The following is a 23,673-nucleotide window of genomic DNA, read 5'->3' on the forward strand; positions in this document are numbered from 1 at the left end:
TTTTTCTATTTGTTTTTCTTTTTTTCGCTGATTTAACTTACATAATAGGAAATAATGATTGCAAATAGTCTGTCGAAAATCACTAAATGTGAAAGACACAATACACAAATATTTTTTAGAATTTTAAACGACTAAAACCGTTCTCCACGAGGAAAATCGCGAAGGAAATTGCCGAAGGATTCAAAAGCATCGCCTTTAGTCTCGTTTTGTATAACGCTGAGGGAGGAAACGGCCGACGAAGGGTGGTCCGTCGAAGTCGACGTTGATAAGAGGGCGTCGGCAGAAGGATGAATAGAGGAAAATGAGAGGTAGGCTGCGAAAGGCGCGTATATGGAGCGGAAGGGGGCGGCGGGGGCCTGAAGCGAGAGAAGAAAGGCTTTCTAACGTAATTCCATCGAGCTCGCCGGAAGAGCCCGGAACCCGGAAGTAAGGGAGGAAGCACTACCGTGGACTACTGAGGGAGTGGATAGGGGAGTCAAGGGCGGAAGGGGCATGGAAATTTCTCTTCCACGCTCCTTCACATAGGGCTCTATCGATCGTCAAGATCGCGGACGAGACCTACCACGGTCGACTAGGACGAAGAAAACTCTTCGACCTTGATTAAAAATTTCAATCTTTTATAATTTCGTTCTTTCATTTATCTAACGAAATCAGCTGACTTCTTCCGAATTCTAATGACAGTGAATGAATAATTATCGTTGATCAAAATAGCGATTATTTATTTCTGGGAGCAATGGAAGTATAGAGTGTAATAATAGTGTTTGATAAAGGTTATGAATTTGCATTCGACGACATTCTGTATCGCGTATAATTTATACAGAGTATATTATTATGAGTGATATATACACTGTAATTTGCTTTTAAAAGAAATAGATTGCGCATGAGAATACGAACGTTACAATAGACCAGACAAGCACGATCGATGCTGACGAAGTAACGTGAGTAGGACAAAGCGGAGCTGCGTCGATTCCGAGAAATTCTAATCTTATATTCATAACCAGATTACTTCTTCTCGCACGCGAAGAAATTGGAACAAGCGAAATTAAGTATGAACTATGGATTTCGTTTTCATCGAATTAAGTAATTATCTATCGAATTTTTTCGGAAGTTTTTTTTTTAGTAAAAATGTAGGCATTTATAAGCTGACGGAATAAAGTTTGATATAAATATTTATTATAATTTTATTATAAATTCTTTTGCTCTCTATCGAGATTTTTGACTTTAATAATTGATTTTTTTTTCTTAAAGAGAAGCTGTTCTTAAACTGTTCTTTTCTTAAAGAGAAAGCAATCTAAAATACGTTTAAACGTCGCACTTCCGCGGATCATTATTATGCAAGAGATAATCGGTATCTGTCACGCGTCGTTCGATTATCGCAGATCCGTCGTGTATTTTAGTCGTCACTGTCATCACCGTTCGGTCGATAATCGTTTATCGGTGATGACAATGAGGTGATAGCGAGCGTTGCAAATAATTTTCCTTTCGCCAAAATAGCTGAAAGCTTGATCAAAAATAAAATTCGGTATGAATTAATTACATCAAGTGGAATATAAAAATTTACGGACAAAAAATACTTGTTCAAAAATAGAATTATATCGTTCATTGTTGAGTATAAGCTTCGATATTCGGATTTAGGATAGAGAATATTTGAATCCGCCTGTTATGTACAAAAATAAATGGGAAGAAAGAAGAAGATAAATTTTTGATTAATATTAATCCTATGCGATCCGAATTAGTTTCTACGAATAAATACACATTGAGGATTTTATTTTTATTTCAATGGAGCTTAAAATTAATGTTTCAATCAATTCTGGTTATTTAGGATATTTTATGCAGATTAGAAAAATATAGTTTACTTACTTTAATTGTGATCATGCCTTGTTTCAACTATTTGAAGAACTGTGCGCATGATTGCCAAGTGTTATGTCATGTGTAAAGGGTTAAAATTATCAAGTGGCTCTTTCTGAGTTTTTTTCCGAAATAACAACGCATTGCACAATACATGCGTGCGAATCGTGCTAGGATTGCGTATATCGTTGCGTAGCAGCGGCAATGAGTGATAGTTAGCCATGCGCGAGCCATGATTTTCACGCATTTTGCGGTTACTGCATCAGTTTTATCTTTATTACACGCTAAGGGGAATGATCTTTAGCTTCGTTTAATTGCATTTCAATCGCTGTATCCGCAGGCTAACTTGTATCACTGAAAATTGCTGGCGTGTCATTTCCAATCGAGATATAATATGGAAGCATCAATTTCGAATTGTGCTATGATTGGTGTTATTGAAATTCATCCTTGCCGCATACCTTTCTTCTTTATTATACGCTTTCCGTATTTTCTTTGGGATTTTTTTCTTCAATTTTTTCGGAAACATGGATGTGTGCATGCTTACATAAATTTAAAAAAACATTACTTCTTATTAACACTTTCTGCTCACGTATTTTTACGTTTATATTTTGGTGTAAGTCAGGAGATCCGATATTTCATATTACACGACCTAATACTTAGGTGAACATTTAATGTGTAAGAATTGTTTATAGTCGCTTCATGCTAGTCACTGCGCATGCGTATACATTGTTTATATCAGTTCAATATAATAGAACGGCCTCAAGCGTTGAGCACAGTCGAACGGTCGCGAAAGTGTTAAAATTGAACGAAATTGGTGCATTAATATATTAACAGTTTCAAAAGAAATCTGTCTTTAAAAAGATATGTTTTTCAATTTACGTAGCTGTTAATTTTCATTTTGCTGACTTTTTAAAATAATACTTCCGCGTTTATCTACTTTTTTTTAGAGGACTTTACTCTACACTAAAGAGGGAATGATCAAATAGTACTTCCACTAGATTTTAGCAAGTGTATGAGTGCCATTAAAACTGTTTGCCCGCGCGTCGAGGTTTTGCTCGGATATTCGCGCTGGGCGGGAAGATAGATCCTTTTATCTCTTTTCCTCTCTCTCCTCCTCTTCCTCGTCTGTATCGCGAGAACGGGAGAACCGGTCGGTATCCGGACCGGAAGCACGGACCTTGGACCTCTCCTTTTCTCCTCTCTTGGGAGGCCAGCGAGCGGAGGATCTCCGCCTCGCGCGATTGCCTCAGGCTTCGTCCTCTTCATCTTTCTCTTTCTCCCTCTTTCCGCACGTCTCTGTTCTTTCTTCGCATTTTTATCCACCTCCTCCCTCCCTCCCTCCACCGCGCTTCTGTCCCGCTCTGCTTCCTATCTCGGTTCTCTTCCTCGTTCGTCTCTGTCTCTCTATGGATATCCTGTTCTTCCAATTACTTTTACGTCCTTTTATCGTCCACCTGTGCTACGTAACGGATACATTTATACAGAGTGTCTCACTGTCCGCGCACTAGATTTTAGCGGATTCTATGCCGGAGTTCGCGATCGATTCTCATAGCGCGAAATTCGAGGAAAATTATTCGACGCAGATCTTTTAAAATTTTTTTTCTTGGACGTGTCGGAATATCGTACGCTGCGTCTTTTCCCCTATTTTTTTATATTTTTTTCTTTATCTTCTTTCCTTTTTCTTCTTTTCGTCTCCTCCCCCCTCTCTCTCTCTCTTTCTCTCTCTCTGCCTCTCTGCCTCTCTTCTCGTGTTTCACGCATACGCTCGCGCGCACTCTGGCATTCCTCACCGTCGAAATAACTATTATTACGAGTCGGATCCGGGACAAGAGACGACGATAGTCTCCACCTTCCTTCTTCTCCTTCTTCCTACCTACTCCTCTCTCGTTCTCCACCGCCTCTCTCGCCGACCCCTCGTGGACCTCACACAAAATTCACGGGGCTTGTTTTATTCTCGCCTCGTATCGAATCATCTTAAGGCGGCGGACAAAACACTCGGTGGTTTACCGGGTCGTCCCTGCCGTGTGATAATTACAGCGAAAGTGGGTGAAACTCCACTCGAATATTGAACACCGTTCAATAACAGTTTTTAGGACACAGATCGCCCGTGCGTGCTTCATTGACGAAAAAGCATTGCCAAATTTTTCAATACATGAGAAAGAAACATATTATTATGTATTTTATTATTAGTAACATCAATCTTTTTACAAAAGCAACGAAAATTTTAATTAATTTGTCTCTTGTCTCTCAAGAATTAAAGAATGAAGAGACCAATTGTCTTCATTACACATTCTATCGGCTATAATTTCTGTAATTGTGTAATTCGATTAATCGCAGTTTTTTTATTTGATTTATTATGCATATAGATTTTTCTTAATCGAATATTAAAATACGCTTATCGATCTATGTATTTAATTGCAATTTATATATACTATCATATCTCTCTCCGATTCTCTTCATCTTTTGGCGACCATTTCTTAGCCCTCTCTTTGCCTCCGTTTTACTTTTATTCTATTCACACAACTATACATTGGCTAACATCCGACTGACGAGCGACGAGCAGAGACATTCTATCGTTTTATTACGACGCGACGATGGGTGGCTTTTATCGGAATGGGTGGCTGTAACGATACGGCCGCGCCGCTGCTGGCCACACGAACCTCGCATTATTTCATTACGATAAATAACCGGACAGCCAATCGTCCTTCGACATTACTTCCCCGGCTATTGGGAACACTTTTCCGTCGACCAGATCAACACTCATAACGCCGTTGCTCGAGTCTCGTCGCATTTGTCGCTTTCGTTGCGGTTCCTCTCTTTGCACTCTCTCGCGACGCATACCTCGCCGGTTCTATTATTGTAGCGTACACTTCCTCCTCGACATATTTATATTCACGCCGACGGATTTCGCGTTCCTACCACCGGCCGGTTTCTTTCCACGACCAGAAACGCGTAAATTTAGGAGACCATCAGTATTTGCACCGATTTTCCGTTTATTGTCGCGAAAACTGTCTTCCGTTATTATTATCACAAGTTGTACCAAAACTAGTTGACATTGTTTTAGATATTACGCAATATCGCTACGGATTATGATGATCAAGAGAAAATTTGTTATTATAAATTAATGGAAGCAAAGCTGATTAATTAATGTCATGTTTATCATTCATAATTGATATCATATTTATAACCCATAATGTGATGTCGTATCTGACATTCATAATTATTGTAAATACAATTCATTAATATTAATATATTAAAAAATGCATATAAAACAAATTAAAATAAAAATATGTAGAATATTTTAGTTACATTTTACGCACAAGATTATGTTGGATATTTTTATTTTAATCTTAACACTTTCTATTGTGCACAAGTTTGTAAGATATATTTATAACTGCATAATCTAGTAATAATTAATTACTAACATACGATAAAATACAATGATTTTTGTATTGAAAATATTCATATTTATCGTGGTTTTTCTTCTGGTGTTTTGGCTCTTCTCGTTGTCAAGTCCCAAGTTCTTCGCATTTATAATAACGTTACTTAACGATTCGCGATCTCACGGACGAAGTGACGAGACAATGCGTCCGCGGTTCCACGTAATTTCTCGAATGCAATCCTTACGTAACGTCTAGGACAGTATTTCCCAGACGGTGAAAATAACACTTCCGTGAGGAGTGATCTCATGACCTCGTTTGTTAGATCGTTATCATCGTTAACTGTTTCTGATCTTTTCAGTTTTAAATACTAATGATTAGAAATCTCGTACTCTTTGGAAAAGAAATAAATTGATTTGTAAAATCATAGTTCTGTCTTTGATAGAATTTGTCATATTGAATATTATTTATTTAAAAAATTACTCAATTTTTGTTGAAAATATTTGACAATCAATACCAACGAAATAATCAGAATCAAATTACAAGTATTTTCAGATACGAATAATTGCATTTCTTTGATGTCGTCCGTAAAACAGAAAGTGATCTTTACTTGGGGAAAAAAAAAGTGAATCAGCTTCGTTCCCTAGCTTTAAAGGGACATCATTTTGCCGCTCTAAATAATCCCTCCCTCGACTGTTGATCGGGCATGTCCCCTCGATGCTCGTATAATATCGATTAATAGCGGACCGGTCGGTCACGTGGCCTACTGAATAATTTTACGCGAATCTATTTTGATGCACCGGCCATCGTTTATTCATACGGCTGACGTAAAACTTTCCGCTATCTGCGCCACCGGGTCGATGCATATATGTTCAACAAAATAGTTTAGCATACTAATTACTTTTGGTCTGTGAATCGCGCATTAGTCCGAGCATGTTTGTTGTGCTGCACGAATGAGCGCGCTGTAAGAGATGATAAACATGCACGAACAAACTTGTGTTGTCATGCTTTCCGTTATAAAAGCAAACGACACCAGTTGAATTCAGAGAGTAATGTAGAAGCGATTATCCAAACATTCGTCGATCAATTGTTGTCGATTAAAAAATCCAATCCGTATTTTAGACGATTAATTAAAAAATTAAAAATAATCTGTCATTTATTTCCCATAAGTTACATTTTTTACACTTCCTAGTCAGGTGCTCCAAAATGTTAAACTTAGGCACAACTCTTGAACCGCGAATATTTAGACAGCGATACGCTCAACCTAAAAATATTCAATCCGGAAGTGGAAGGCATCAATAACGTTTAGTTTTAGGGGCTCTCCAGGCAGAGTCTGGTATCTTTGATTTTTTTTTCATGATTGACCTAATTGAATCTATATTGAATCCAATGTAAAACTGGATCCAATATTTAAATTAATTTAGAGGTCTTAGATTAGATTAATAAATATATATTTTTACACTTTCCTTTATATATCTTTCTTATATTTCACAACACTCGTATTATATATCTCATGATAATATTTCATGCACAATGACTCGTGTACGATACGTGACAGTGTGATCTTTCGTCAGGCGAGAAGTAAAATGGGTGCAGTTAAACATTCGGGTGTTAAATAAAATAGAGCGAAGGTGGGCGAGAAAATTCGGTCGATTTTAGCACGGCTCGAGAGTGGGCGGTCGTCGCGCCGCACTATTGTTTCTCATTGCCAGCGGTCGCTTCCTGCTGGCAAGAGTACTTCCTAGTGGCGTATTTATATACCTACCAGACGCAGATCCGCGTTCCTAGTCTTATGCACTGGCCTGTGTCGGTCGGCGCACTATCCATTATTTCTTCATTCTCTTATTTAGCAATCTCTATCAACTCTTCCTTTTCACATTTTTTCTCGACAGGTGAACTTTTCGGAAGAAATGATAATCCAGGCAGTTTATGATACATATAGTCGGTAAGGCTTTTGATGTTTAACTGCTCTTTAGAATTCCACTCTTGGCTAATATTCCACTCTTGGCTAATATTGTCGTTGTCTTCAGAAAATATGGGTTCTAGAATTGATATCTATTAGTATTTTTATTGTCGTTCGAGTCCCAAAACGATAAAAATATATTTCCGATTTTTTCTTTTAGCCTGCAATTTGTGATAAAAGCTGAACAAAGTATCTTTCGGCGATGGACTTTCGGTTCTCTTGTCATATCAAATTTTATCTTTTCGAAGACTATTATCGATAGATCTAATAATAAGTCATATTGACTTGTGACTTATCTCTCACATTTTAACAGTTCGGTCTGTATTTTTATTTCAGGTTCTTTAAATCTAATTAAAATAAAAGACATTAATAACATCTTTTTAATTAGATTGCACTCTAGATTATATAGAAATCTGATAAAATTGCATTACTTCTGGTAATATCGTGATAAATTTGTGGTAAATTTGCAGTTATTCCTTTTTTTTTATCATTAAGTATAATGTGTATTCAACGTCTTGGTTAAAAAAGAACCACAGTATTTTGTCAATGCGTTATATAAACAAGTCTTTTTCCCAGTCTTTACTCCGAAGAGATCTGCGCCACGTATGCATATGTTTGCATTTAAGTTCTCGGAAGCGAACTTACGACCACTTTAGTTCCTTCTTTCTCTCTATGGTTTAAACCTGCTAAAGATGGCTCCATTGAGTGGCATGAAAGAGCTTTTCTATCTATCGTCGTATTCATATTTTCAAACATTTATGAATATTCAATAATTATAATTATATATAGAATATATTTGTGAAATAATCACTTTCAATTTCTTTAGTATTAAAACACTTTTGATTTTAATTTTGAGAAATTTGGTCTATGAGGTTATAAATCATTTTCGCTCTTCAAACTGTCACGAACATATTTGACAATAGGCATTCGTTCCGGTAGCATTGTACTATGAGGTAAAGCATTGACAAGATAACAAATAGCACTTTTGAGACGACATTGGTAAGTGTAAACAATTGATTTCATAGCATTGACTTTTAAGGGAAAAATGGTTTAGAAAACCATTAGAAGCCTTAGAAAACGCAGCAGTGCTCTTTATTCTGGACAGAAATCTCTTAATTTTTAAGTTGCTGAGTACCTACTTAAGGAGTAGTCGAGAAATGAAAGAGAAGTAGAAAAAGAAATGCGGAAGAGAATGAGAAACAGAGAAAGAGAAACCGAGCAGCCCCCCCAAGAGGAGTGGAAGGAGGAGGCTGTTTCCCATGACGAGAAGCTGGTGCCGAGTGACGAGGGTGAACCGCGCTTTTTATCGACTTCCGGTCGGCGTTACTTGTATGCACGTGCATCGGAGACCTTTACGCTGCTCTCTTTGTGGCCGCCAGGGGCTCTCAGCCGAGCAGGGCTATCTAGAAGGCGCGTAACAGGTTGTCGATTTCTCGTTGCAGCTGGCTGCCCAAGCATTCCCGATAAACCACTTCGGTGTAACTGCAGGTGGGTGCAACTCGCGCGATAAATCCACAATAATCCGAAACACTCGAGGGGATATGCACGGATTTGGCAACAGGAGGTTATTGAAAAAAATTTGTCGCGAGATATACGAGTCGTTTAGATATTTTCCGAGCGGTCGAGCAGCGATGAGAATTCGAGCGCTACTTTTGAGAATAATTGCTACACGCGCGCCGATACGGTTGCGCTAAATTTTTCAATTGGCGTTTTCACGAGCGTGTTACGTTCGTCGCCGGCGGCGAAACATAACATGTGGAACACCGCTTGAGGCGACGTCGGATCCAGTTCGTATCTGTCTCGAGATCTTCGAAACGAGCTGCGCACTCGCTTGAAAGCGCGATTGCTTCCGTCTCGGACGAGATGCAAGATACAGGCGCAGCGTTTCTTCATGCGCATTTTTATGACCGGCAAAGAAATGAGGGTAATCAAATAACGTCAAGCGATAGAGTTCCAATAATTATGTATGTTCATAAAATAAATTTGCAGCGACATTCATCTCGTACAATCCGACAAGTTTTGAATTCGCGCGATGTGCACGCGATGCCGGTGTCGTGGAACTATAGTTACTTTTTTAAAAATAGATTTGAGACCAATTTATAGATTCTTTTATCATTACATCGAATTTCTAAAATTTCAATTTTGATAATCATAAAAAAAATTATGAAATCGATATAAAATGAACATAAATCAGCGTTCAAAGTAGACACGCGTAAATTACACATGCGAGTATCATCTTTCGAAATCGTCGGTCGTGCGTAGCGAAATGCAGCTTATGGAGACGTGTGCGAAATCGTCAACAGGTGTTATAGTGTAATCGCCAGCATATAATTTTATATACCTGCTGGCGATTGTGCGTAATTGCATCACAATTTATCGCGGTCGGCGTGGCGCATGCGATAACTAGGAAGGAAATCGAGATTTAAACTTGATCGCATTTCTCATCTTGGAATACCATTTCAACCTGACAGAAAAATTGTATTACAAATACATGGTTGTGGCGCTTGGTCTTCTCTCCTTAGAGAATTTCCCTTCAGCTAGTTTTTGAAGAAAAATTTCAAATATTTACTTAATTAAAATGAAAAGAATAAGTTAAAAGATATATTGTTTGCTTATCTCAGTTGAAAAATGATCACTTTTTACTTGCAACGGTCTATTCGATGACCGTTCCAATGATTTTTTTAGAAGGTAAACTATGCTTAATATGTCGACATTGGCAGGCAGGTGCCTTGAAACTATCAGTAGGAGTAAAGAGGAAGAAACGGAATCGGGAGCGAAGGCGGTGAGTGTTGAGGGCGCGGAGGAAAGAAGGAGAAAGAGGCAGGGGGGAAGGGTGGACGAGAGAGGGTCACTGACACGTCGTCGAGTCGAGTCGAGTCGTTTTATCGGTCGAACGCGCAGCCCACATGGTTAAGCTACGTCCACGCTTTCATGCCGTTGAGATTTGATCGTTAGGGCGACAGCTATGATGTTTTGGAGATGGGAGTGAAGAAAGAAAAAGGTGTAATGTAAACGCAAATAAGTAAAGATATTTACTATTAAAAAAAACCTTTAAAAATTTTAAGAAACTTTCTGCCTTTTAGAGAAATTTTATCGGGATTTAAGAAAGTTTTGTTAAAGGTATGAAGATTTTATTTTAGTATAGGATCCTTAATATGTGTGCATGTTTGTGTGTGTGGATTGACTCACATTCAATTAGTAAATTTATATATTGTTTTGCATATTTTACGATTAATGCGACAGAAATATTTTTTAATTAAATTTGAAATTGATTTTTTGCAGCAATCAAACAAATCTAATTAAATGTCATCATTTCTCCCAATTTTTTAATTTTTATTATTTTTATTGGTGGCTAAATTTTATAATCATATATTTTTTGTAATTAACTGTATCCGTAAAATATAGTTTTTGAAATTGGATGAGAGAGAAGACTTGCTTCATTAATTAACATTTCTGGTTCTTAATTTGCCAGAGTTCTTTAATTTTTTATATTAAAGATCTTATGAGAGAAGTCGACTCGTAGATAAAAATACATTCTAGAAATTTCTCGGATTACCTAAGAAATTTCATAAGTTCTGCATATCTTACGAGATAAGGTGAGCTAATAATCGACCTCGATTTTTCTCGTTTTTATTATCCATTTATGAAAGATTCGTAATAAAGCGCGTCTTATCGACAGTAGAAAGAAAATATTTGACTTTTTGCAGCAACCGATATCTTCGCGTTTGTGACAATTTTTATTTACTCAAGTTTTATTTACTCAATATTGTTTGAAAACTGGCGCATTATTCCGTACAGCTGAACAACCGGCGAAACTGCAAATATTAATCTTCGATAATTTAATAATTGCTATATTGGGCATACATACATAATACACTGCGCAATATAAATTTAGCAGATTTTTTTTTTAAAAAAACCTGAAATTTCAGGTGTAATTTAAATTACAAAATTAAAAAATTTTTAAATTTCTTATTCGCGCAATTCTTCATTGTATTAATATTCTCTCTCATCCAATTTCTAAAACTATATTTTAGGGATATAGTTAATTACAAAAAATATGTGATTATAAAATTTAGCCACCAATAAAAATATTATACTTACCAATTACCGAGTGTCAAATTGCAAATCATTCCATATGCACTGGTCATCACGATGGTATTTAATTAAGTCACGTCGGGTCAGACAATCACACGCGATTCAATTCCGTGGAACGCCGTAATCGCAATTTTTCCAAGATCTCAATACGCTCCGAGATTTTTGCAACTCAGTCCGGGTTATCGCTGAACGTCATAAAAGCGGCGCCGCATCGCTGCAAAAATTTCCAAACGCTATTATTTCACTTCGCGTATCTTTCGTTACGAGTAGCTGTTACTGATAGAATAAGATAGGAATTTTATTAGAAATCTGGCACAAGTCTCCTAGGCAATCTATGAACGAATTATTTATACGATTGAAATCGCAGTACATTGCGAATAATAAGTAACAGCGAATCTAACAAGAATGCAATTGGATTGATTTGATTCTCTTTAAACATCGTAAAATTATAAATGCGTATCGCGCCATATAAATTGATCGTCGAGAACGCTCGCGGAATAAAAACAATTTTCCACCGCCGGAGACGCGATATCTTTTTCACCGATAAAAGTTTATCTACGTACTCGTCAATGTGCGTTGCAAGCAAAATTATGTGCATACGCACAGGTGAAACACTGCTGCGTTATCGAATATTTCGTAACTTGTGTCTGAGTGATAATGAAGTATGACGGGCGCGATTAAGAGAAGAAGTTTGAAAAATCGAAATAAAATAGCGCGTAAAAATGTTTATATATGGCACTACGAGGTAATAGGAATGAAGAAAAATCTAAGAATCAAAATTGATAGTAATTTATATGATGCTTTTATATATAAAATTATTTTTTATAGTCGCGGTATTGATAAATATGTTAATAATCACCGAATCACGCTTTAAACGCGTGGAAATATATTCAAATGCTTATATAAGAAGCTCTCAAAATATACATGATTAAAAACTTGATAATTCAACACAGTGACAGTAATTTCTCTTTTTTAGTCAGGGTGAAAGACCTTTTTCGACGATAGATTACACAAGCGCGTCTTTGTTTGCCGAAGCATATAAAAGGAAAGATTAAGGAGTATTCGATCGGGAAGGAAGGTGAAATTTACCGAAGAAGCTACCGATATCTCTTTTGTTAGCACAGTTGCTCTCTCGCTGCTGTTAAGAAACGTTGGAAAATCGAGGTTGCTAAGGAATCTCACAAACACGATAAATCGGTTAAAATAAGCGTCGGCTGCGCACCTGTACGACGCGCGCTTTCGCTCTCGCGACCTCCGAAATTCCGGATAAATCGCTTGAAATCGAACGTCATATCGCACGATTACGCATGCATGTTTCAAAAAAATCAAGAAGGAAAAATAATCCTCGCGCGATCTGTTGTCGTAATATTTTCTCCGAAAACAACGTCAGAATTTTAAAGGTTTTACGGTGTAAATTTATACAGAAGGTGTCTAATATTGCGTCAGCTGTTAATAGATTTCTTAAAAAGTACATGATCGATTTTTTCTTAATAAAGAATTGAGAGAAACTTTGCTGCGGGTTTTCAATATCTTCGAGTGTTGAATCCAATTAATATTTCTATTGAAATAAATTCCATCGAGGAATTTAAATTCTTTAAACACACTTTGTCACACCTGGGCAAGAGTTCAATTTTCGTCATTATCTATATTTAATAAAAGATAATCTCGTTAATTTCCAAGAAAAAGTATACGATCTTGCGATTTATCTGCGATCGATTAGCGACTCGATAATATCATGCGTCGTAATATCTCTTCGTTTCGGCATGACACGTTCGAGCTAACGTGGAAGCCGCGATAAGGTCTTTGCGCAGATTAGCCATGATCTTTCGATCACGAAGATTTACTTCCGCTTTGAAATCGGCGCACGCGCGCGCCGCGATTAAGTCACCTTCTTTTGTGCGAAGCACGCGGGCTCGAGATAAACGTTCATCGATAATGCACGTTTCTCGCTACCTGTCGTGCGTCAAACGCATAAATACTTGGAAATACATTGCGGAGGACGTGGTAAAGTTTATCGAAGCGCATGTCTTTACGTTCGCAAGCGTTAAGGAAAAGTAACAACGTTAGCTTCTACTATAAAAAACGTTTGAAAAAATGTTTTCAAAAAAATTTAATTTTCTTTTATGTATTATTTATTTTTCGTGTATTGCTTAAATATCATTCTTGTAACGAATGTATTTAAAAGACAGATGTTACTGATCATTGAATATTTCAAATATTTCGTACTACAAAATAACAGGGAAGTGGATTTCTGATTAGATAAAGAAGGCGGCGTATCTGATTATCACCGCATCGTTCCACGCATGACCTTAACTGTATCCGGTGTGGAATAAAAATTTAAGAGAAAGAAATCAGCGCTATTTATGCCACCGCAACGTTCATTAGCGTCGAAGTTCGAAAGTCAAAAATTCCGAGGGTGGAATTGCTCGATTCAACACGGAGAGGAAAAGTCGTTCGAATGTTTTCCGCGTGACCTTGGACTGGTTGGTGAACCCGAGTATTCCCGATCGCCGTAAACTCGGTGTTCGCACCAGGAAGTTGCCGAAGTAAACTTTCAGTGGAAACGAATTATTACATATTGAATTTTCTGGACATCCGAAATTTAATGTTTGTCTCTTTCTTTACTATAATCAGCTTCATGTCGCTATTTGTCATAATATCTCGTTTCTTATTATCGAATTCACAACGTGACGCAATATCTTTTTTTTTCAATTTCTGATTAAATCAGCGTTTTGAAAATCAACTTCACAAATAACACGTGATTTTACGCTTTAACGAAATGTTACATTTAATCTTTAGTGAACCGTTACGTAATTAGTATAGAATGATTAAATTTCTGGATAATTTATTTATCTACGATTAGTAAAATTTCAAGTATATATTATTTGCCAAATTAGAAGCAACGTTCTAATAATTAAATTACAATAAAGATATCATTTTTAATTTATATAGAACAGATTCGCAAAAATTCTTAACAAAAAATGTCTCAGCAATTTTAACTGCGCGATGCAGTTCCGATGTTTTTCACTTGGACTTTTCAGCTCTGAAAAAATTAACGCTCAGATATGCCAGCGCGAGAAGCGCAGACAGATATTTATGGAGCGACTCGTCGCGTCGTAACAAAAGCGAAGGGAGGACCGATAAGAGAGAGGAAAGAGAACGGGAGGCGAGGAGCGACGGGGGAGAGAATGTTGCGCGTAAGCTGCTACCGGTACCGGCCACGTGTTTGTTCCGTTGCACTTCTCGGTCGCTTGACTTTCTCCGACCGATCTCGGTGCCGCTCGGAGTCCACTCCCCGGGTTCGTGTTTACGCGTGCGGCACGCATAACGCGCGATTACGTAGCCAGCGCGTAACTCGCGGCGCACCCGCGTGACCGCCGTGCGCCGATAGTGCGGAAAGATCGACGAAGATAAGGCGAAATGCCACGTTTCTCATTATAACGGAGTGGGTGAGCGTTAATGAACTTATTCTCGTGTCAAATCGCAGTTAATATCTCATTACAAAACAATACGTTCCATTCCTTCAGAAGTCACATGCTGTCGCTATAAGGATCGACATTCAAAAAATCAAAAGCGGTGCTCGCAGGTGAGATTGGAAGAAAAAACTTGAATAAATATCTAGCAATACTTCAAGGCTGAACATAAAATACTTGCTTGTAATTTGCGACAAAAAAGTTATTCTAATCGACGTGTGAATGTTCAAATGACCGTTGATGACCAACCCACAATTTTTTATGCGCTCAATATAGCGAAGATACTCACGGAATAAGATTATTCGATTATCTTTACGATCGTATAAAAAAGGAATAAATGGAACGCTTTCCTACTGTGTACGATCGTATACGAGCGTGTTAAAAGTTAGGTCAATGACGTCATCGGTAACGCGTCATGTGCTGCGAGTGCGTTTCCTTATTGCGGTTTATCTTCCTATTATCGCGCCTGCAAAAGTGCGATATTTCAGTTTCGCGGAAATTGGAAGTTTCCGCGAGAAAACCACGAGGAAATGAGTCTTCTGTAATTCCACAAAATACAGAAATAAAAATCTCAATATTTTTTTTTAGCCTTCCAACAAATTTTTATATACATTGATATTTAATATTAACACTTTCTTTGTCGATCGAAGGTAACTCTGAAATTGGAAGCTAATGAAATAGATGAAATTGAAATAGATGCAATTTATTAAATCCACTAGCTTGTTTTTGGAGTTGATTGATGCTGTCTGACATAGATAAATTTATTTCATAAAAGCAAGTGTCTATAGATATTTCGAATGAAACCGGGGCGATGCTGGAAGCCACGTTATCAACAAGCGTATTGTTATCTGCAAGCAACATCTAACGCGAGTGACTGATCGATTACGACAGCAAACACAATGGACGTTGACATTTAAAAGTCCTATATTACAACGCGCAACGTGTGGCGGGCATGCCCAGTACGCATAAATAGCTATGAAGCTTGAAAACGTAGTAGAAAGTTAGTAATGGACAGTAATAGACTTTAAATGAATCATACGTACTTAGGCAATAACGAGAAACTCGAAGTAAGATAAGCACTACTAAGAATAGAAGAGTAAATTCTTGGAAAGGGATATGTATTTCTTCGCTGCAGTAATAAGTGTGAATCGGAAAAGGAAACGAAGAAGGCAAAGATAATGGAGGAATGTTAATAGATATTGAATGTGTGCGGGGCATAAAATTGTCAGAGGGGGGGAAAAAAAAGGGAAGTGTTCCGGCTTGTCGCTATTATAATGTTCGCTAATTACCGCGCCAGTTTACACATCTCACACAGGTATATAGTCGCATTAATCACTCGCGCGCCGGTAGTGGTACACCTCGACACGTCGACGGACAAAGAACGCGGGCCGCCGATAAAGCGTCCACGTGCGTGCGTGCGTGCGTGCGAGCGAGCGAGAAAGAGAAAGGCGGGGAAATAGAAGGAAGAAAGAGAGAGACAGGAAGTGGAGAAACACGGAAGGATACGACGCGAGGAGAAAGAAACGCGACGGGCGCCCGAGAGACGAGGAGATAAGGTTCTCCTTCGCGTTCTTGAGCGTTATACATGATAAATCTTGAATCCTGGTTCGAACGCGCGCCAAGGACCTTCCTTCTTCCTCCCCCCACCGCGCGCGCGATTCCTCGTGTACATATCTCCTTGGTACGTACCTCTTCCTGGTTGTATTTTCAGACATCGCTTTGCGCGCACCCATACGAGGTCGCACGACACTCACGCGCGCGCGCGCGCACGCGCGTGCACACACATGGACGAATGTCACGAAATTTATTATTTTTATTGAATCGATAAGCAGAGAATAGATATCGTTGCCGTGTGATTTTTTTTTTCAATTCTATTACGGCACATAACTGCTAATGAAATAAAAATAAAGAAAAATAAGAAAAGATTATTAAAATAATTTCTAATATAACGCTGACATTTTAGATGTCTATAATATCGGATTGTATCGATAGCCAGTCGCTATTTTTAATTTTTCGCGTAATTCACATTTATTGCGTTATTCTCCGTCAGCAACATTGATATTCGCGTTCATAGAATTCTCTTTTTTACAGTCCAATTCTTCGGTTAATAATCGCTTGCAATTAAACTCGCTCTTAATAATCGTTTAATCCGTGCAATTTTTGCCGGCGACTATTATGTCGCTCCAAAAGCGTGACATACGGACGCCAGCGTCGTTCGCACTAAATTATTGATATATGCGTTCTAATGAATGATTAGCGTGTAATCGGCACGCGCGATCGTTATCGCGCAGTATCGTATTATTAATGCACATTAATTGTCGCTCACACGATCACTTTGCACGATACGAGGCGAGTCAAAGCTCGAATTACATTCGCGCGTGCGCTGATTTTTTGTCCCCTGACGTTGCGAAACCACGTTAAATCCGTGTGTTGCGTATTCGCTGTACATGTGTACGTGTGGATGTGTGTACTTGCCTACTTCTTCCTTGTTCCTCTTTCCTTCTCGAAGACGTCAACGGCGGTGGTCGATCGTCAGAACGAGGTGATTACATATACCAAGGCTTATGACTTCTCGCGTTCGATCATCAACTTACTTCTCACTGACACTCGATACCGTTAAAACAGTTCGGTATCTTTTATGTTCGCAGAATTTATTCATCTTCATTATTCCGCGCATGTACTCGTAAAAAATTAAACAAGATATCCCGGAGATAAAAACTTATATAGATCGATTTTTTCACTTTTGTGTTGATTACGAAAATTGATTACTTGTCGCGAAGGTTGCGAAGTAAATCAATAACTTCATTGCGCAGATATAAATTTCTATTGATTTCGTATTTTTAAGATTTTTCGTATCGATAAGATACTTTTAATAAACATCTTGTAAACAAATCAAACAGTTCCATTTATTAAATTAACTTATTATTATTACTGCAATTGCATAAATATGCACATACTTATACTTATTATATTATTTGTTACATCGATGCGCGGATCAACCAAATTATGCGCTTGAGTTTTCTTTAACATATGATCTCACTCGTGCGCCTAAAGCACCCGGTGCTTATCGCTCATCACCCGATGCGCATACAGCAAGACGGTCGGAGTCATCGTCATCGTCAACAACAAGAGGATCGTTTCAGATCGTGCAACAATGCTGACGAGCTGAGCGATATCACGGGCACGTGTGTACGTGCGTGTATACGTGTTAATCTTAACAAATCGCACATGTCGTTTCCTCATGCGCGGGTTACGCAACCGTTCGTTTGTGTGTACGTGCTAGCGGACCGATATGAATAAGGCATAACGAACCTCTGACATTAAGGGGAATGTGACGATCGACGAAGAGAGACGACGATGACGGCGACAGTGACGGCGACGGTCAGCGCAGTAGGTCTCACATCGTCGTACAGGACAGCGAAACGAGAAGACAGGTAGATATGACGGGGTCTAATCATGGATCCTTTACCGGCCCACTGGCTGACCGATTACGGCCCCGAGGCGCGCGCTTGTGTTTGACTGACGGGGATTAAATTGTCGCCCCGAGAGAAGAAACCGTGCATTTTACGTCCGCCGCTGAATGTGTTTTTCGACGAACACGTCACCAGGTAACTGCGCTTTGCACGCAGATTGCGGCGTTTCAGAAACACGTGTCCTCATGCAATTCGCGGTTAGTTCGATTTAAATTCAATTCGTGTCTCGTCAGCGGAGTGCTGACGAAGCCGCCGGTCTAACAACATAACAGACAAATTGTAAATATTGTGGAATTCAGAAGTTCGCGTCGCGTAAGATGCAGTTTTATCATGCGATATTTACACGACGTCTGAATTTTTCACGTATTTTTCAATAACGTTCGGATTTTGCGAATCTTGTTTGTCTCGCAGTTGCATTAAACTTACCAAAATATTATCGCCACGATCGTTGAATAATTATTTTTAATATTTTTATCTTTATTGAGATAACGAAGTATTAAAAAAAAAAAAAAAAACGAAAGCGACAGTGTGATATTATTGATAATATCATGCTATGGGATTTGGCATGAATATGTAGGCAATCCGAGAGCCTTCCGCAACATCAAATGAATTGAGGTCCTCTTTTAGTAATATTTACGAGTCAGCGCGACCGATTTGAAACACGTGGCCGTCGCGATACAACGTAGCATTGCCGAGCGACAGCCACTAGCGAGCTACACTATTTACACACGAACGATTATCACACTTGCTTCTACATGACGACTTCCGAGTGATTCGACATGCGACGCTTCGCGACAATGTAAACAAGTTTGTGACGATGATCGGCCGAGAGCTTTTTCGCGTTGGAAAACCCGGTCGTTAAATTGCATGATCGATCGTAAACAACGTGTCGTAATCAAGGTGATCATATATTTCACGTCACAGGAAAGTCTAGATGGAAAAAGAGAACGAGGAAGTAAAGAAAGTAACGAAAGAGAAATATAAGAGAAGAAAAAAGGGAAAAATTTGTATGAAAAAAAAATTAGAAAAAGAACGAAGAAGGAGGAATAAATGATGAAAAGAAAATAAAACAAGAAGAAAGAAAAGAGAGCATATGGAATTCATTTTATTCATGCGTTGATTTAACCCATCTTTTGTTTCTATATATAACTGCAAAAATGATATCAGGCATATGTCTTATGTTCTCTTTCATCTTGTTTAATGTCTGCATCACATAATTGAAGTTATCGCATGCAAATTTATAACGCTAAAGAGAGCGGAATAATCGAGGGGCTCATATTGCCTAAAATGAAAGGAAGCTCTTCAAGTTCTTAAACATTGATTGCGCAAGCACCGTGACGTTGCGCAGAAACAGGCGACGCGGAAATCTCGTCGCAATCGAACACGCTTCCGGTGCGTGTTCTTTGTCCTTCGATCGCAGGCCGGAAATTGCGAGCGGCTTCGCTGTTGCGATTTTTCGTTGCCGGTTCTGCCGCCAATTCGTGCAACAATCAGCGTCTCCGGGTTCTTTTCTTTGCTGCATCAAGAAAGAACGTCACGAAAAACACGCAAAGCGGAACCGCAAAATCCAGTGTTTTCTTATTATCTTCTTCGCAATCGTGGAATGCACGTCGCTTTTTTTATCTCTCGAGAGTTTCCGATACGTTAAAATTGTTTCGGCCGAGATCGTTGTCATTTAAATAAGTTTAATTCAAATGCAAATAAATGGAAATCTTATTCTTCAGATCTTCAAGTTTCTAAATCGATAATTTGCATATTTATGCAAATTTTCTTCATAAATTTTATAAAAAAAAAAAAAAATTTCCATGATGGAAAATAATTTAACAATTATATTCGCGTGGCACACAATGAAGTTAATCGATTTGATGTGAATTATTCGAAAGATGATTATAACACTTTCTAAATATCCGTTCAAACAGGTCGTTGAAGAGAGCGTAGAACAAATGTCATGAAGCAGGCGCGATGGAAATTTACGCGAGGACGATCGTCGAATAGATCTACGATGCTGCTTCAAGTAGCCGCTTTAATTAGCTGAGGCAAAAAAATGTCTGCCAAAAGGAGCACCAGAGTATAATTCCATTCGCATACTCGCGGTATTTAAGGGGGGTGGGGACAAGGGGGACCAAAGAGACGACCAGGATTTCCTGGTGTGAGACAACGGCACATCGACCTTCGCATGCCGAGGTTCCTGCCTTCTTCCCTCGGGGCACTCCTCTCTCTTTCTCTTTTCTCGAGTGAGCGCCGCGTCACATTGTGCCGCGAAGAGCTTCCTCCGATTATTTTTCAAAGTGTCACACGAAAGGAAATTCTGCTAGAAATGTGCCGGAACCCGTTTATCCAATCGCGAACGAAAAGGAGAGCGCGAGTGGAGAAACCGGCGTCATTTTTGAAGAGATTTGAAATCAACTTTACGTCAACGAAAATTTAGCTTAATCGCCTTTATTCACTTTATTTCCTGTTTTTATTTACAATATTAACTTAATCGTTAGATTATGATAACAAACGATAAGAGTGAAGAAACATATTTTATGCCTGCAAGTAGAACGTCTCTTTCACTTGTGACGTAAATCGTTGTTTTCGATATATTCAAATAGCGAAGATATTAAAATTTGATACGACAGCGTTATAATGATTGAATAATAACGAATGTCGTCGAACGTCTTATTTCGAATAATAAATCACGAGACGCATTAAATTATGCCTCTGCTATTTTTTTTTTTTTTTTATATATATATATATAGAAACGCAGTAAATCGTTGTAATATCGTGGCGTTACGCACCAGTATGTTAATAATTATATTTAATCGAGTACAAGGATTATAGACATGTGATTATCATATAAATAGTATCATTACTGGGATGAGGAAGCTACGCTACTTTATATTATCATCCTAATTAAATTCTTTTTATTTAGCGTAACGTAACGATGAGCCATTGCGGAATCTTCCGCATAGTTAATGTTATTACAGATCGTAAGATATGTAGCTCTTATCCTAGTAACCGATATAAACTCATATATATCGGCCTTACTTTTACTAACAGAATAAGGATTTAATTGGAGTATCGGACGGCGATAGATCTGGAGTCATAAATGATGACAATTAAAGGGCGAATTTGCGGGAACGATTGAACGACAAGATTTTGATATAAAGCCCTAATTTGTTTCGGAATGAAACTAAGAAGAATGTCGACGTCGGTTTCGAATGCTATAAGCTTCGTTTCGCCTGTCGGGCCTCCGCGAGTCGACATCGCGAACGGAAATAGCTTCGTCGACGTCGATGGAAATACGTTATGTAAATCCGTGTTTCCTGCCGGCTTTCATTCTTATACCTCCACATTCTATGCTAATAGTCGATGAACGTCTGCGAACCGGTCGCGAAACAGTGCCGCAAAACGTCGTCATCGTCGCCGTCGCCGTCGTCGTCGCCGCCGCCGTCGTCGTTTCGTCGTCATCGTTGTCGCGACGCTTCTCAAATTGCACGACCTTGCTCGCTCTATGTTCGCACTGTAAGAAGCTAACGTGTAACTGTAATCTGGCGTTATTATCTTTCGTCATTGTACATCAGCGAGCGATCGTTACATCGCTGGCTTGTTAGACGACGTAAAACGTTATATACATCGCAAGATCAATTTTCGACGATATAGACACGGAAGATTGCACTTCACTTCGTCAATGTCGCGTCTCCACGGCCGCGAATAAATATAGAAGTCACTTCCGTGTGCCTGAAGTGCCGAAATAACGTTGACTTTGGTCTCTGTCACGTACTTGCTAAACAGAACAAACCGTAATGTGCATCCAGCAACTTACTGGAGCTATAATTATAATTTTTCTGAAAAGAATAACGTGCGGATGTTAACTACACTTCGACTGTTAAAACATAAAAATACATTTCACAAATTTGTGAATATATAGATTTTTACATTTAAAAATAATCGATATACTTTACGTTTATTACGAGGTGCGCGATATTTTTCTCCTAATTAACCAAATGTTTAATAACGCTAATCGATTTGTGTCTTTTTCTTTTGCAGAAGTCGCCGGTAAGCCTGAAGACGTGTTATGAAATTGGTGCCAGCGATTCAGCTACCGCAGCTACCGCCGGTTTCCGCCGCGGGCGGAATGACCGGAATGGATTCCCGGCTGCCACCGAGTATCTCGTTGCCTTTCAGTCCCACGGACTTGTTTTGGCGAGCCCAGTATGGGCATACGATGGGCTTTCCACCTTCGACGCACCCGCCACCCAGTCCTCTCTTGGACTTCAAAACTCATCTACCAGCGAGTTTAGGTAAATATTAAATTAACAACGCTCTTCTTGCATAAAAGCATAAAATCAATATTAGTTTCGCGGCGATTGTTGATTTCTACAGATTTTTGCAACCACGCTGGAGTATCTTGTGTAAAAGAATATTAGTATTTAAATCTTTTTCTTCATACTTTTAGCGTATTATAACACGAGAGATCTTGTTGGGATTAATTTATATAACAATTTATATATCCCCATATCAATGTTGTTGTTTTCACATAGCTGCGAACAAATAAATTGACTATAAACGGACGATGTTAGGCTACGCAGCGGTTACGAAGGGCACCGCGTATACCACCAATGGCATCTTCTCTCCTTTCAGCGTCCGACCCTAGAATGTGGTCGCGCGAGGACGTGGGCGCGTTCCTGCGGTGGGCCGAGCGGGAGTTTGACCTACCGCCAATCGAGATGGAAGCGTTCCAGATGAACGGCAAGGCTCTGTGCCTGCTAACGAAGGCCGATTTAGGCGATAGGTGTCCTGGTGCCGGTGACCTATTGCACAACATACTGGCCATGCTGGTACGAGACTTCAATCAGTTGCAGAGGTGTCTGCCGAGCAGTCCGGTTACGCCAACCAGGCCGTCCGCGTATCCGTTGAGCCCGCACTCCCATCCGCCCACACCGACGTGGACGGAGACGCCGTACGCTCAGAATCTCGCCTCCTTGATGTCGGCGAATTCGGTGACGCTGTCGCCGGCGCCGTCCGTCGACAGCCAATCGGGCTCGCCCAGCCACGCGACTGACGCGAATCAGACACAGGTTTATAAGAGCGACTCGGATGAAGATAACAATCATCAAGTGCCGGGAGGTAATACCAGTCCACCGGCCACGCCGACCGCCGTCGCGGCGCAGAGGCTCAGCGAGGTGAGCGTCAAGGATCAGCCCAGCCCAACGATACCGTTGATGCCATTGGCTGGCTTCCGGACGACCGCCAGTGCAGCCAGAGAGTTCTTTCCCAGCGATTCGCCGGAGCCCAACACCAGTTAGTAATTAATTTTAATTACCCACCACCCATGTTTTTGCATATAATTTAATTATATTGATCAGAATTAATCGTTCTTTCTTGGATAATGTAAACTTTGTATGGACGGCTTCTAAATTATTTTTTAATTTTCCAATTGTTTTGTTTTTCAAACT

At 39.2% G+C, this 23,673-nt stretch overlaps 1 protein-coding gene across 5 annotated transcripts in view; it reads left to right on the plus strand.

Annotated features, from left to right (window-relative positions):
• aop (anterior open) overlaps window positions 1-23,673 on the plus strand; it is a 33,477-nt gene that overhangs the window by 6,099 nt on the left and 3,705 nt on the right. For 2 of the 5 annotated variants that reach the window (XM_012361283.2, XM_012361289.2), the window contains exons 2-3: window positions 22,265-22,518; window positions 22,859-23,518. In XM_012361283.2, coding sequence (XP_012216706.1) covers window positions 22,293-22,518; window positions 22,859-23,518 — 886 coding nt within the window. In that variant the 5' untranslated portion in view covers window positions 22,265-22,292. Of the gene's footprint in view, window positions 1-8,657; window positions 8,680-16,902; window positions 18,194-18,225; window positions 18,368-22,264; window positions 22,519-22,858; window positions 23,519-23,673 lie in introns of those variants that run through there. The other 3 variants (XM_012361287.2, XM_012361285.2, XM_012361286.2) reach the window with 3 other exon arrangements.

This window comes from Linepithema humile, chromosome 3 (assembly GCF_040581485.1).
Source record: "Linepithema humile isolate Giens D197 chromosome 3, Lhum_UNIL_v1.0, whole genome shotgun sequence".
NCBI classification, from domain to species: domain Eukaryota; kingdom Metazoa; phylum Arthropoda; class Insecta; order Hymenoptera; family Formicidae; genus Linepithema; species Linepithema humile.